Source organism: Peromyscus californicus, unplaced genomic scaffold (genome assembly GCF_007827085.1).
Source record: "Peromyscus californicus insignis strain IS unplaced genomic scaffold, ASM782708v3 Scaffold_11__1_contigs__length_118956290, whole genome shotgun sequence".
NCBI lineage: Eukaryota > Metazoa > Chordata > Mammalia > Rodentia > Cricetidae > Peromyscus > Peromyscus californicus.
In genome coordinates this window covers 52,723,268-52,738,885 of record NW_026294402.1, presented here as the reverse complement: position 1 = coordinate 52,738,885, position 15,618 = coordinate 52,723,268, and the positions used below count along the sequence as shown (strand labels likewise).

The window sequence follows — 15,618 nt, the reverse complement described above, 5'->3', positions numbered from 1 at the left end:
ATCCACCTGCCCAGCGTGGCTGGACAGAGAGGCAGCTTCTAAGAGGGTGTCATATGACTTAGATTAGCAGTGCCCCTGCGGAAGGAGAGAGAATGGCCAGAAGGAGAAGGCGTCATGGATGAGGTAGAGCACTAGGGAATCTGTGAGTCTTAGAAATTGCACTATGCAGGGAGAGGAAAGATGAGCTGGGGTCAGACACATGGCTTGGGAGAAGTCAGGACTTTATTTCACACTTTTCAGAACACTCACCCTGTTCAGCTTGCTGTTTTTTTCATGCACACACTCTTGACATTGAGTACCCTATAGAGTGTTAATGAGACAGTGGAGTACACTGTTGGAAACTCACTGCTGGAAGTCATGGTTAGACCCTCTCCCTGCACTCTGGTTCTTTGTCCCAAGTGGGCACCTTCGGCAGCTGCTAGGCCAATGTTTATTTGATCAGTTGCTTTCTTATTTCTCTATCACAACTGTTTGGCAGGACTCGTTACCTTATGTTGGGTATGTTCAGAAACTGAAGTATAGAATCTGGAGGGCAAAGGAACCCCCTTAGGAAACTGAGGTCTGTGGGAAGGGACAGGGGCGGGGAAAGACTGAGTCTCACAGTGTTAGAGCCTGTGGGACCTGGAGGCTCACTTGATAGGCCTAGATCACACTTATGAGTGATAGGGATCTAGGGCTCTCTGTGTCTGGATGTTTGAGCCTAAAGTTTGGTGGACTGGGGAGATGGAATTCATCCAGGGCATCAGTCTGTAGGCAGGTACTGTAGCTGTATGGAGAGAACGGAATACACTGCAGCTGTATGGAGAGAACGGAATACTTATTCATCAAATTAAAGAAGTGTGATGGGGGCCGGGTGTGTGTGTGTGTGTGTGTGTGTGTGTGTGTGTGTGTGTGTGTGTGTGTGTGTGTAGCATGTCTTTAATTCTGGGACTCAGGAGGCAGAGGCAGGTGGATCTCTGTGAGTTCGAGGTCAGCCTGGTCTACAGTGAGATCCAGGACAGCTAAGACTACACAGAAAAACCTTGTCTTGAAAAACCAAAAAAAAAAAAAAAAATGAAAAAAGAAAAAAAGAAGTGTGATGGGATCAGAAGCCTGGCGGAAAGCCTCAAGACTTTCCAGAAGCTGGAATGATTGGCAACAGGTGACAGAAAGGCAGCTCTGGGCAGGAACCGATGACATCCAAGAGCAAAGCTGTGACAAAGCAAGGACAAGCTGGGCTGCTGCTGAAGGCGGACATGCTGATGGTTCTGCTTTGCTTACCAGCCCTGCCTGTCCTCACCCTTCCTGCCTACCCACTCACCCACCCCTGGGGAATCTGTAGTGCATTACATCTTCCTGGGGCTCCTAATGTTGCTGAGACTGATTTCTGGCCAGCGAGGAGCACCGCCACACGGCAGAAGCAAGGGTACTGCCTGCAGTTGGGCAACATAGCAGACAGGATGTTAGTGACTCCTTTCTCAGTTTTGAAATGCTCTTACCCAGGAAATGTGGCTTCAGACCCAGGAATACCCATGCTCCATTTGGTAGGCTATTACGTGGATAAAGAGATTTCTCCTCCACACACCTGGCCCTTGTGATGTTTCAGAGAAAATAAAAAAAAAAAAAAACCAAAACCAAAGAATTAAAAATAACTCAAGGCAAGATCAGGGTTAGAGTGTTAGTCCCTGGAAAGGCTGAACTCTCTTCTCCAGCAGTGGTATTGGGCTTAACTGCTCAGAGATGGGTCATAGAGACTTTGGACAGTGTAGAAGAATGGTTAGCAGTGAGACTTAATGGTAACAGGCTTTTCTCATTGATTCCTAACTCATAAAATGAAGCCAACTGGAACCATATCTGTTTGTCTGTCCATCTGACACTGAATAATCAATTAGGGAGGCCACAGTTTACTTCATGCTGGGCATTGAAACATCTGTTGCCGAACAAGTGAGAATTGGTGTCTTTGAGGGCTGAATACACAGCCTTTGATCCGAAGGCTGTGTTGAGTACACACAGCACAGTGCTCCCTGGTGAGGACTCCCAGGCCCCAGGAGATGGCTTCAAATGCAGTGCCAGGCAGTCTGAAGGACAAAGGCCTTGTGTCTGACTGTGAGGAGAATTAGAAGCAGTTTTTAAATCATACTTTGGAGAGGTTTGTTGAGTTCCATGAAAAACAATTTGTAAAAATGAGCGAGAAATGTCCAGTTAGCTTCTGGAGTGTAAAATGGTTGGTGGCTCATATAAGCCAGGAAAGGTGGTCTGGCGCCTGACCCCAGCCTGATTAGACACATAGCTTGTGCCACCAGGAAGGTCTCTGTATTTCTGTGGCCTGGCTTTCTGCCAAGGCCACTCCATTTACAAAAGGCTCTTTCCCCAGGGTTGCCAGAGGATTATAAGAGCTAAGGAGGTTATGTACAGTTAGGCTTGAGTCCTGGGGGACAACAAATTCAAAGCCGAGTCTCAGTACTTTCGCCGCTGGATCAAGTATTCTCCTTGAAAAGCTGCTCGGAATGCTAGGGGCCATTCTGGCATCAGAGTTGTGCTTTCTCAAAGCTCATGGGTGTGTCCTCCTTAAAAGAAAGTCTGATTCCATACTGATGTTAGGAGGGGGAAACGTCTTCAATGTGCCTCAGAAAAATGGCGACTGCAAAAGAATCAAAGAAAATAAAATATCAGGTATGGGCAGAAGCGAGGGCAAAGGTTTATAGCTGGCATCATGTAAAGCTGGCTCCTGACTCCTTAGGAGCCCTCTCCCGTAGAGCCACAGAAAGGAGTGTTCTGAGTTGATTCCTCCTTCCTTCTTTCCATGTAGAGCACCTGCCCATCTTCAGAGATGGTCTCTCTGTGGTGTCTTAATCCCGAGCCCCCTGCCAAGACTGTTTCCACTGCCCAAAGGAGATGGAAATGAGAGTCACGGTGTTCATAGGCGCTAACCTAGAAGGAAGGAGGACTCACCCCACCTAGAAGGAGGACTCACCCCACCTAGAAGGAGGACTCACCCCACCTAGAAGGAGGACTCACCCCACCTAGAAGGAGGACTCATCCCACCTAGAAGGAGGACTCACCCCACCTAGAAGGAGGACTCACCCCACCTAGAAGGAGGACTCATCCCACCCGGGGACAGAACAGGATGAAGGACTCCTGACTGCAGAGTGTGGTCTCTCGTGACCTGCCAGCCTTCCCCTTCCTGCAGCCTGCAGCTAGCAGAAGGATTCTGCAGGTTGCTTATTTAGAACTCAGAGTGTCTTCCTTTAGAACTGTACTGTTGAAAGGGAGCATGCTGTTAAAGCAATGTAAAGTTTCATTTTCCTTGAATTTAGCAGGAAAACAAATTAGACTTGCCAACTTCAAAGTATGTTTTAGGGTCTGGGGATGAAACTCAGTGGTAGAGTGTCTGCTGAGTTGTGTGAGGCCCTGGGTTTGATCCCCAGTCACCAAAAAGGGAAGGGAAAAGAAAGGAGAGAGAGAGAGAGAGAGAGAGAGAGAGAGAGAGAGAGAGAGAGAGAGAGAGAGAGAGAGAGAGAACCCTTCCAAAAAGATTCCTCTAAGCTCACCTTTTTTAAACCTCAATGCCTAGACTTTAAAAAATTGGAGGGGCTGGCAAGATGGCCCAATGGGTAAGAGCACTTGCTCCCAAGCCTGGTAACCTAAGTTTAATCCCAGAGGCTACAGGGTAAAGAGAGAAATGACTCCTGCAAGTTGTCCTCTGATCTCCACACATAAGCTGTGTCCTCTGACCTATCCCCACCCCCAAATACTTTTTTAAAAACCTATTGATGTCTAATTGTTTGTGATGAAGCACTCCATCTTAGTATTCATGGAATCTAAGCCAGTCCAAATGCTCAGTTCCTATTCCTGCAGTTTTGTTTCCACCTCAACTCGGGCCATTTTACATCACGAACCCCAAATTGTTGGATTTTTTCCCCCCACAACTGGAGATGGAATCCGGGATGAGTGTTTACTACCTCTGAGCTGCATACTATCAACACCCAGATTCTGTGTTTTGGTTGAGCTCCTGACTGAAGGACATAGTAAATATTTTCCTTCAAGGAGGACTCCTGTATTCCAAGCTGCTTGTGTCTCTCTTGGGTTTGAGACTATTCATGGCTGCTCATACACTTGAGTGACGTCTAAGCCAAGTCTAGTGTTTCTGGGTCACACTCTTTTCTTCTGAATGTTGTACACACTGCTGCATTTTATTCGTCAAAAAAAAAAGCTGAGGGCCAAGGGAAAATAGATTTTCTTTTTTCTGTCTTTGTGTGTGTGTGTAAGCATGTGTTCAAATGTGTGTGTGTGGGGGGGGGGGAGGTAAGCATGCTAGTACCTATGGAAGCCAGAGGTTGACACTGGCTGTCTCTTTTCAATAGTCACCTTGCTTTTTGAGGCATGGTCTGTGACTGAACATGGAGCTCATCCCCTGGATAGACCTTTGCACCCAGCTTTTCACACAAGTGCTGGAGGTCCATCTGCAAGCATGAGCCGTCTCCCCAGCACCCTCTCTTCTGTCTTAGTTCCCAAAGATGTTTCTTATTATTGAAATTTGTTAATTAACCAATGTCCTGGCTAGTTTTATGTCAACTTGACACAAGCTAGAGTCACTGGAGAGGAAGGAGCCTCAACTGAGAAAATGCCTCCATAACTTTGGGTTGTAGACAAGCCTTTGGGGCATTTTCTTAATTAGTGATCAATGTGAGAGGCCCTAGTCCATTGTGGGTGGTGCCATCCCTGGGCTGGTGGTCCTGGGTTCTATAAGAAAGCAGGCTGAGCAAGCCATGAGGAGCAAGCCAGTAAGCAGCACCCCTCCATGACCTCTGCATTAGCTCCCGCCTCCAAGTTCCTGCCCTGCTTGAGTTCCTGTCCTGACTTCCTTCTGTGATGAACAGTGCTGTGGAAGTGTAAGCCCAATAAACCCTTTCCTCCCCAAGTTTGCGTGGGTCATGGTGTTTCATCACAACATTAGAAATCTAAGACATCCAAGCTGTCTTGATGGTGAGCATTTTGTATCAGATTATTCTGGAACTTGCCAGAGTCCATCATTTAAAACTTCTGTGACATTTCCAGTGGCATTTTCCTACGTCACTCTTCTTTCTCCTCACCTTTCTGCCTTCTTACCCTTGCTCCTGTGTTGCCACCACCGATATCACGACTTTTGGGTTATTTTTTCAGTGTTTTCCTATTAATAACCAAACAGTATCAGTACACTTTGAAGGGAACTTACTTAACATTTGAATGGGTTAACCAAAATTAGAATTGCCATATACAGGCAAAGCCACATAATAGTCATTTTTATAACTTACTCGATAATTCCAGAATTGCTGTGTCACATAGGGAATCATTGTCTATTTTGCATATTACCAGATTCTGTTAATGTTTAATGATGAATTTTGGTCATTGAATTTTGTAACAAATTTCTGGCATGGCATATCTTACACTTTGGACATATTCTGCCAAAGCTGTTAAGGTTAGTGTGATATTTCAAGATGGGTATAAGTAAATGGCAGAGTTGGCTGTTTTTTATGTTGCTTATCTAATAGAGTAGCATGCTGTTGTCTTAGTCTCTTACTGAATATCCTTTTTTAACTCATGTCCTTAACTGATTATTTTGGATATTCTTTTTTTTTTTAAAGATTTATTTATTTATTTATCATGCATACAGTCTTCTGCCTGTGTATATGCCTGCCAGCCAGAAGAAGGCACCAGACCTCATTATAGATGGTTGAGAGCCACCATGTGGTTGCTGGGAATTGAACTCAGGACCTCTGAAAGAGCAGCCAGTGCTCCTAAATGCTGATCCATCTCTCCAGCCCTATTTTGGATATTCTATTTTGCTGTTTTGTTTAGTGAAAATAGATCAGACTTAAGTAAAAATAACTCAATCACTGTGCTTATCTGTAAAATAAAGCTTGCTTTTTCTTTGTGTGCGTGTGTGTACAAATGACTGTGTGTGTACATGACTGTGTGCATAACTGTGTGTATATGTACATGACTGTGTGTGCATAACTGTGTGTGTGTGCATGACTATGTGTATGCGTACATGACTATATGCATGACTCTGTGTGTGTGTGTGTGTGTGTGTGTGTGTGTGTGTGTGTGTGTGTGTAGACTGGAAGTTGATGTTAGTGTCTTCTTCAGTTGCTATCCACCTTACTTTTTGAGACAGAGTCACAGAGCCTGGGGCTCCCTAATTCAGCCAGACTGACAGGCTGCAAACTCCAGGGATCCAGCTGTCTCGGCCTCCCCAGGCTGGGATTACAGATGTGGGTCACCATGCCTTGTTTTTGTGAGTGCTGAGGACCCAAACTCAGGCCTCATGCTGTGCAGTAAGCACTTTACCAACGAAGCCATCTTCTCAGTCCCCAAATTCATTTTCTTTCTTGCAACATTTATTGGCAAATTCTGTTACCATTCATCAGTATGTAATTATAATGTATCATCACAAAATTCAATGAATTTTCCCCTCAGTTCTCTAATCTTGTTGAAAAAGTTGGGTGTTCTTTATTACCATGTAACTGACATGAGATGGTTGTGACCATAAAGGGCACAGTTTCCACACCCATACCTCAGCTTCTCCTTTGGAAATTACAGGGTGGAGGCACTGGGGAGTCTTGACTGGAGTAGGGGGGACCAAGATAGGCCAAGCTTTGGGTAGTGCCCCAGATCGGCAAAAATGAAGACATTAGCAGTGACGTGACAGGTGAGGAGCCAGAATTTTTCTGTCGCATCTTTTTGTCCTAGCCTCTGCTGCACATAGCTGACCTCCTAACCTTTTTGAAGTAGATGAAGGTCGACTCAGCCAATAAGAATTACTGGTGAGGACTGGAGAGATGGCTCAGCTGCTCTTCCAAAGGTCCCGAGTTCAATTCCCGGCAACCACACGGTGGCTCACAACCATTTATAGTGGGATCTGCTGCCCTCTTCTGGCGTAAAGTCATAATGCAGCTAGAGCACTCACATGCATAAAATAAATAAACAAATCTTAAAGAATTACTGGTGAACTGTTGTTGAAGTAGTGGACAGGAAGGCATCTTTGGTGACCCCATAGTGTTTGGCTTGAGAATGGTGGTGCCATTCACTGCCCTAAGAATGTCAGGAAGAGCTGGGGACCCAGGACACAATGAATACTACCTACTGAATGAGTGGTGTGTCCAGTGTTTTAAGCCAGATCCTTTGACTCTTCATACTCTTCTAGTTCCAGGTGTGTTTAGTAAGTGCTGCCTGACGGAGAAGAATCCCCATTGCCTTCCTTCCACAGGTTTTTCAGACATTTCTTTGCTATTTGGTTCATCGGTTCCTACAAGTGACATTTATAATCATTTGGCTAAGTTTTTAAAATCTCATAATTAGATATAAATGTCTTTAAAATATTTATGCTGAGCCGGGCGGTGGTGGTGCACGCTTTTAATCCCAGCACTCAGGAGGCAGAGCCAGGCGGATCTCTGTGAGTTCGAGGCCAGCCTGGTCTCCAAAGCGAGTTCCAGGAAAGGCGCAAAGCTACACAGAGAAACCCTGTCTCGAAAAACCCCCCAAAAAAAAAAAATATTTATGCTGTCTTGAGGATGGACAATCTTACAATATTTAGTCTTTCTAATGAGGAACTTCATCTACTTTTCTGGGTTTTAAGATTTTTTTATTTTAAAATTACATTTATCTATTTCTTTAATTTTCTTTATTTTTATTTATTTATTTATTTATTTATTTATTTATTTATTTATTTATTTATTTATCTATTTATTTTATGGTTTTTTGAGACAGGGTTTCTTTGTAGTTTTGGTGCCTGTCCTGGATCTTGCTCTGTAGACCAGGCTGTCCTCGAACTCACAGAGATCTGCCTGCCTCTGCCTCCCTAGTGCTGGGACTAAAGGCATGTGCCACCACTGCCCAGCTATTTTTTTTTAAATTTTTCATACCATATATTTTGATCATATTCTCTCCCCTTTCCCAACTCCTCCCAGATCTTCCTCCCTACTCAACCAATTGCATGTTCTCTCTCTCTCTCTCTCTCTCTCTCTCTCTCTCTCTCTCTCTCCTCTCTAAAAAAAAAAAAAAAAAAGCAAACAGAAAAAGCAAAACCATGGAATCTGTGTTTTCCAGCTACTCCTGAGTACGAGGCCTGCCCTGAAGTGTGGTTCATACACCCCATGTCGCTTCACTGAAGAAAACTCTATCAGCTGCAGATAGCTTCCTGGTTAGGAGTTGGACTTTGTGCCTTCTTCCGGTTCACCATGCCAGGACATTGACTGATTGGTTATGTACTTGTGCCTGTGTGCACAGATGTGGAGGTCAGAGGTCAACTCAAAGAAGCTGGGGTTATTTTCTTTGCCATGTGAGTCCTAGGGATCCACCTCAGGTGGTCAGGTTGGATGGCTCTCACCTGTACCTACTGAGCTGTCTCACTGGTCCCACTTTTCTGTTCTTTAGACTTATTTCTAATGAGTTTTTGTTATTTTCTTTGAATAAATCTTGTGTATTTCTTGCTAGTATGTCTAAGTATTTTATAACAGTTTTGGATTATTGTTGTGAGTGGAACCCCCACCCACCCCAATTTGTTTTTATGTCCTTTGATGGAATAGAATTAAGATCTCCCACCCTCTTCCTCCCTCATCCCTCCTTCTCCCTTTCTCTCCCTCCCCCCACCCTCTCCCTCTCCATCTCCTTTCTCTGTCACCCTTTCAATTCTGGTGTGATATGGTCATTTTGCTGAGTAATTTCTTGCTGACTCAGTAGTGCTTTAGTGAATTCTTTTGTGTATTCTGGAAGGAAGTAACTGGCCATATGCCCTTCTGGAGATACAACTCTCTGTCTTGACTAAACCAAGTTCTTGGCACAGAACCCTGTGTAGACATCCATCTCACCTCTGCCTCTTTCATGGTGCCAAGCACATAGTACAGGCCCAGTGAGCGTCCCTCAGATGAGGGGAAGGATCCACCTGGCTAAGATCATTCCTGGGTCTAGGTGGCAGCCCCTTGACGGGTTACCCTGATTCTGGGTCTACCCCTAGCCTTTTCGGAGAGTTCGGGGCTTTGGTAGGTCAGTGACCTGCAAATGGTGTGCTCCTGAGGTACAGTCCCCCTCTGTTCCACCGCTGTTTATCTCAGTCTGGTTCTGCCTCTGGGTAACAGGACCCTGTTCTGTAGATCGGACTCCATGGATGGAAGAAAGAGCTGCACTCTTGGGGCCTGTCCTCTTCCCACACTCTGGGCTCTCTGGGAATCCTTTGCCTCCAGCGTCTGATTGAGTGCTGAGGCGTCATCACTTTGAGTGGTCTGTGGAGGGTGAGAGCTGGTAAAGCAGAGGACCAGGGTCTGGCCAGCAGCATTCTGTTGATAGTTCCGGGTCGTGTTGGTCTTGGTTACTGAGGCCAAAGTGGCCCCAGGTAAGACCTTTCCCCAGGTCTCAAGTGAGCTTTTTCTTAACACTGGGGTGAGAGTAAATTGCAGACTATCTCTGGAGAAGTCACTGAAAGTATCTTTCCCAGTAACTTTGAAGCCACACAATTACTGTGGTTAAGAACTTAGACTGAGGCTGCTACCTAGCTCCTATGTTAATTTCCCATCGCTGCTATAACAAAAATCACCACAAACTCGGGTTTATAACAATACAGATCCCTTTTCTTGTCCCCCTGGACTTCAGATGTTTGAAATGGGTCTGTGCTGCCTACATTCCTTGGCACCTATTCCCTTCCATCTCCAAAGCCATCAGGAGGACGTGACTCCAGCCTCTGCTCCCATCAGGTCCTCTCTCACTCTCCTGCCTCCCTTCTTTCTTTTTTTTTTTTTTTGGTTTTTCGAGACAGGGTTTCTCTGTGTAGCTTTGCGCCTTTCCTGGAACTCGCTTTGGAGACCAGGCTGGCCTCGAACTCACAGATATCCGCCTGGCTCTGCCTCCCGAGTGCTGGGATTAAAGGCGTGCGCCACCACCGCCCGGCCCCTTCTTTCTTTTATTACAACTCTTGAGATAACACCCAGATAACTCAGAATAATCTCTCAATCTTAAAATTCTTTTTAAACAATCTTTTTAAAAGATTACTTATTTATGTGTTTTACCTGCATGTATGTATGCTTACATGTGTGCTTAGGGCCCACAGAGGTAAGAAGAGAGCATCAGATCTCCTGGAACTGGAGTTACAGACATTGTGAGCTACCGTGTAGGTGCTGGGAATCAATCTGGCGGCCTCGGCAAGAGCACCAAGTGCTCTAAACTTCTGATCTGTTTCTGCAACTCCTATAACCTCCAGATTCTTAATTTAATCACACATCAAAGTCCCTTCACCTTGTAACATGTTCAAAAATTAGAAAGACTACAGTAAATGCTGTGAAAGTCTGTTAGCCTATATATTAAATTGACTAATAAAAACTATCTATCTATCTATCTATCTATCTATCTATCTATCTATCTATATCACGTATACCATGATGTTGTGATATACATTGTAGAACTGGAAAAATCCAACTAATTAAAATATCTATGACATCATATACTTACCATTAATTAATATTTTACATGCATAAAATGTTAAGATAGAGAGATACATTCTTTGATCTAGCAATCTATTATTTGTACTCTATTTCATAGAGAGAAAGGCACCCATACATTAGGCTGCCTAACATGGATGTTATGTTATTTAATCACCGTTCACATCAGTCAAAACAATAAAAGGGAGAGAGAAGAAAGGCAGAAAGAAAATGCACAAATAGGAAATCACATGAGTGTTTGTCAAAAGGGAGCCTGTTGAACTAAACAATTGTTCATGTAGTTATAATGGAGCTATTAAGAAATACGTTAGATTTGTTCTTATGTACTAAAGGAATGTCCTGAGTGAAAGATTAGAGAAGGAAGTTACCAGGTAACTTGTACAATTGTGGTATGATTTTATTTTTTAGGAACAAACATTAGCCCTCCACACTGTCTAGCTGTTAAGTCCTGGTTTCTTCGTCTGTGAAAAGGGAATGATAAAAGCGCCCGGTCAGTGCTTGCAAACGTGGAGTGACATGCACCTCAGCTGCTTTAGAGTTTGAACGTGGAGAGGTGGGAAGAAGGAACCATACCCTGCTCCACTGAGGCCTGAGTGGGCAGGGCAGGGTCCGAGCTAGGGTTAGGGGTTGGTGAGAAATGGCGGAGAGTGGTTCTTTCTTTTTGTCCGTGTCTGAATTGCTGCCTAGGTAGAGGAATTGTTACTGTGGTAGTACTTTTTAAAGCTTTTTAAAAAATGTGTGTGTGCGTGTGGGTGCACGTGTGCTGTGGCACGCACGTAGAGGTCAGAGGACAGCAGAAGTCGGTTGTCTCCTTCCACCGTATAGGTTCTAGGGAATCAAACTCAGGTTGTCAAGCTTGGCTGCGAGTGCCTTTACTTCCCGAACTTGCTGGCTCTGCAGTAGCTTTTTACTGTCTGGTATTTTATGGATAGATCCGTTATCATAACCATAAACACAGACACTGAGTAGGGAACAGCATAAACTGAGAAAGAGCATGTCCTAAGTGGGTCCTATGTGTCCGCAGCATCTACTGCCGAGGCTGTGCCAAACCTCTGTGTTGCGCATGCGCCCTCCTGGATGGCGACCACAACCATCTCCGGTGCGACATTGGCGACGAGATCCAGCAGCGGTATGAGGAGCTGGGCACCATGACGCAGGCGCTGCAGGAGCAGGACAGGGTCTTCGACAGTGCTCACGCGCAGATGCGCACCACCATAGGCCAGCTGGAGCACGCACGCGCAGACACGGAGGAGCGGATCCGCGCACGCGTTCGCCAGGTGGTAGAGCATGTGCAGGCGCAGGAGCGCCAGCTGCTTGAGGCGGTGAATGCACGCTACCAGAGGGACTACCAGGAAATAGCTGGTCAGCTGGGCCACCTGGAAGCTGTGCTGCAGCGCATCCGCAGTGGTGGCGCGCTGGTCAATAAGATGAAGCTCTATGCCTCCGACCAGGAGGTGCTGGACATGCATGGCTTTCTGCGCAAGGCCCTCTGCCACCTGAGCCAGGAGGAGCCCCAGAACCAGCAAGTCCAGCTGCGCACCAGCGGGTTCGAGGAGTTCAAGTGGTGCCTGCAGGACCTCATCTCCTGTATCACCCAGAGGACAGGTAAGTGCTGAGGCCACACTCATGGGCAGCTGGTTTGACCTTTAAAGGGCCCGCAGGGAAGCCGAGACAGAAAAGATGACCTATCTCCATTTGATAGATGAAAGACAACTATTAGGTCTTAGGTTCCAGAGGGCAGAATAAAAGGATATGATGATCTGGTGTGGCAGGCACCCAGAGGAGGCCCTTGGCTAACTTATAAGACTCTGTGGAATAGATGTGACTTTATCAACCTTGGGGAACATGTGGGAATTGAGAAGCTGCTGAGCTGAGAACAGGATGTGGTATCCTTGCAGCCGGATGTGGCCTCTTAAGTCCCTAATGACCGGGAAAAGAGAAGTCAACTGGAATGTAAGGTTAGGAGAGGAGGAGGCTCAGAAAATAGCAGGGTGGTACTTGGTCAGACACTGAAAGGAAGAATTCCCCTAGAATGAAGCAGCCGGCTACCAGCCTTGAGGGCCTTACTAGTCCTGGGCTCTTATGAGGTACAGAAGTAGCTGACCAGCTCCTACCTCAAAAGTTGTCCTGTCAAACTGGGAGAAGATTCTGGGCCACATAGCATAGCTCAGAGACATGCTTGGCTCTGAATCAAAATCCAGGAGCTGTGTCCTGTATGAGCTGATGGCGTTGAGGGGCTTTCAGAACGAAGACCATGAGTGCACATGTACACCTTCAGGTCTTTCGTTTAAATCTTTTGGCTGGAAGGTCAACTCTGAGCAGCTCTGGAGGGGTACCCCTACTGGCGACTGGCAGGTTCCAAGAACAAAGGCTCCCTCCTGGAGTTGATGGCTATGGGCTTGTAAAGGTGCCGTCCTAGAATGGAGATGAACTTGTATCTTCTCCATCTAGGCAGTGAATGATTCCCAAGAGATAAAAAGGTGTGCACTTGGGATTTAGAGCCATGCTACCTTCCCCTCTGTTCTCGTTGGATTCATGCCTACAACAGCTGACTCCAGCCCCTCTGTGGAGACATGCTCAATAGTGAATACCCAGGAAAAGCAAGGACCACCTCCCTGTCACTGTCCCAGCCCAGAATTCTCCTTGCTGGACTGCCCTTGTGCTTTCTCTCTCTTTTTGTTTTGTTTTTTTCCAGATGCAGCTGTAGCCAGGAGAGCCACCCCAGAGGCAGCCAGCATTCCCAGGGACTCTTTGGACCTTGAGCAGGTGAGAGGGATTTGATGTGTGAGGAGAGGTGGTAGGCAAGGAGTCCTGATGTCCTGTGGCAGCAGGGAGAATGCCTGAGAGGGGACAGCCAATGGCCGGACTGCAGCTCTCAGAAGGAGAGTGTTAAAGAAGAGTTAAGGAAGGTTCGGCTGGCTGGTGCCGCATTCCTGAATGCCTGAGTAGCTCTTAATGGGCCATGGGCTAGTTCAGGAGGGGTCAGACCCAGGGGTGAGCAGGAAGTGAAGGAAGTAAATGTAAACAATGGCCCTGTTGGATGTGACACAGGATATCCCTGACGCTCGTACTAAATGTATGAGCCAGTTTCTGGGGCTGGCATAGGTGCGCCTCCACCCCCACCCACATGGTTCTTGGATTTAAGGCTGGGAGTCAGAGCTCAATCCCACAGATTCCAGGGCCATCCCATACCTAACACCTACAGTTTCTCAGGGTGGGAAGACATCCTTAGGTAGTCTCGTGTTGGTATTCCCTCTGCTGCACCCTTGACTCGATGACTTTCATGCAGATGCCTTTGGGGACAGGAAATTTGTTTATTCTTGAGGTAGTTCTCCCCCTCGATTGCTCTGAGTTAGTGCTTCCCAGGGTAGAAGTGCACAGGCATCCTTTCCATTCTCCTCCACCAACACTCGTAGGCATGGCTCCCCTGCGACACGGCAAGTCCTCTCAGTTCCTTCCTGCATGTGGCATCTTTCTCCACCCGATCCTGGTCACTCTGTTGTGTGTGTCTGCATGTCAAGATGTGGGCTCAGGACCAAGCAGATCTTCTGGTGGGCAACAAGGGTATTAAGCCTCTCTATCTTTGCCCTGGGGTGACCCACAGGCAAGAGAGTGCCTTGGGCTCCAGCAATCGGGAAAGGCTTCCTGGGGGAGGCAGGACTTTGAGAATTTTAGAGCTACAAGATAGCATGGAGTCTAAGGCTTCCTGCAGAGATGCAGACCCAAAGAGACTCAGCGGTGAAGCAGTTTGAACTTGAACTTTGGCAGTGCTCTGCTTTACAAAAATTCCTGCTTTACACCATGGTCATAGCCTGAGTGCCGAGGATAGGAGTCCAGAAAGAGGTGGGTAGCAGTGTGTGGGTGCAAAGGTCACCGGAGGCAGGCACAGACCTATCTCAGGGTAATGTGACTGCGTCGTCAGTCCTGTTAGGAGATTCAGCTCTGGCCCTCACAGCACTGCCTCAGCAGAGAATGTATTTATGATTTTTAAACTCTAACCCAGTGGTCCTCAACCTTCCTAAAGCTGCGACCCTTTAACACGCTTCCTCATGGTGTGGTGACCCCCAACCATAAAATTATTTTCATTGCTACTTCATAACTGTAATTTTGCTCCTGTTATGAATCATAATGTAAATAGCTGTGTTTTTCCAATGCGCTTAGACAACCCCTGTGAAAGGGCCATTCAAACCCCAAAGGGGCCATGACCCACATGCTGAGAACTGCTGTTCTAAGACAACTATAAATCAGTTACTGTCTTCTTACTGTCTTCTGCTTCTTTAATGCTGGTGAGTGGAGTGTTGAGGGAACAGAAGGAGAGGCACCCAGCCTTGCCCTCCAGAGTTCCTGGCCTGAGTAGAAGGAGAGAGGCTTTTGTAGGCCAGCAATGGCGGAGCTGCAAAGAAAAAGATACGATGTTTAAACCTTTGGCTCCTGTTCTGAGGATTGGATCTGGGGCTCGGCACAGGGTGGGCAGGTGCTTTACCACTGAGCTGCCTGCTCAGCCCCATGTGGAAGTTTGCGTTTGAATGCCCACCTTTAGTCCTTTAGGGACAGTGCCTAGGAGTGGAATGGGTAAGTCATGTGGAAATTCTTTCATTTTTTAAAAAAGATTTATTTATTTTTATTTTATGTGTATAAGTGTTTTGCCTGCCCATAAGTGTACCATGTGTGTGCAGTGCCTTCGGGGGCCAGAGGAGAATGTCAAATCCCCTAAAACTGGGGTTACAGATGAGTGGGAGCTTGCCACGTGGGTGCTGGGCACCGAACCTGGGTCCTTTGCAAGAGTAGCCAGTGCTCTTAACCTCTGAGCCATCTCTCCAGCTCCTTTTTCACTTTTTGGGGGACCGCCCCTGCTTCATTTTGATATAGATACACAAAACACTGAGCACCAAGTCTGACATGGAATAGTAATAAAACCAGTATTATATTCATTAGCCCTCCTCATCACGCCCACTAATGGGACTCTGTAAGTACTGCATACTCTTTTAGATATGCTGAAGATGTTTGGCACATTTCATCTGTATTGTCATATGAAACAAATGTTATTATCCCACTTTTTTGGAAGGAGACTGAGGCCTAGTGAGTTTTTAAGTAATTCCAATATGTAGCAGCTGCTGGACAGAGTTAAGACTCAGGGGTAGAGGCAAGCTCACAGGAGGCTGGGCTCAGA

The 15,618-nt window shown here is 46.4% G+C and overlaps 1 protein-coding gene across 8 annotated transcripts in view; it reads left to right on the top strand.

The window, feature by feature from the left end:
- The window catches only part of Pml (PML nuclear body scaffold), a 48,803-nt gene that overhangs the window by 4,967 nt on the left and 28,218 nt on the right, over positions 1 to 15,618 (top strand). For all 8 annotated transcript variants that reach the window (XR_008223095.1, XM_052762042.1, XM_052762009.1 and 5 more), the window contains exons 3-4: positions 11,473 to 12,053; positions 13,144 to 13,214. Coding sequence is in view for 7 of the 8 variants with exons in the window: in XM_052762042.1 (XP_052618002.1) it covers positions 11,473 to 12,053; positions 13,144 to 13,214 (652 nt within the window). In the remaining variant the exon portion in view is untranslated. The remainder of the gene's footprint in view (positions 1 to 11,472; positions 12,054 to 13,143; positions 13,215 to 15,618) is intronic.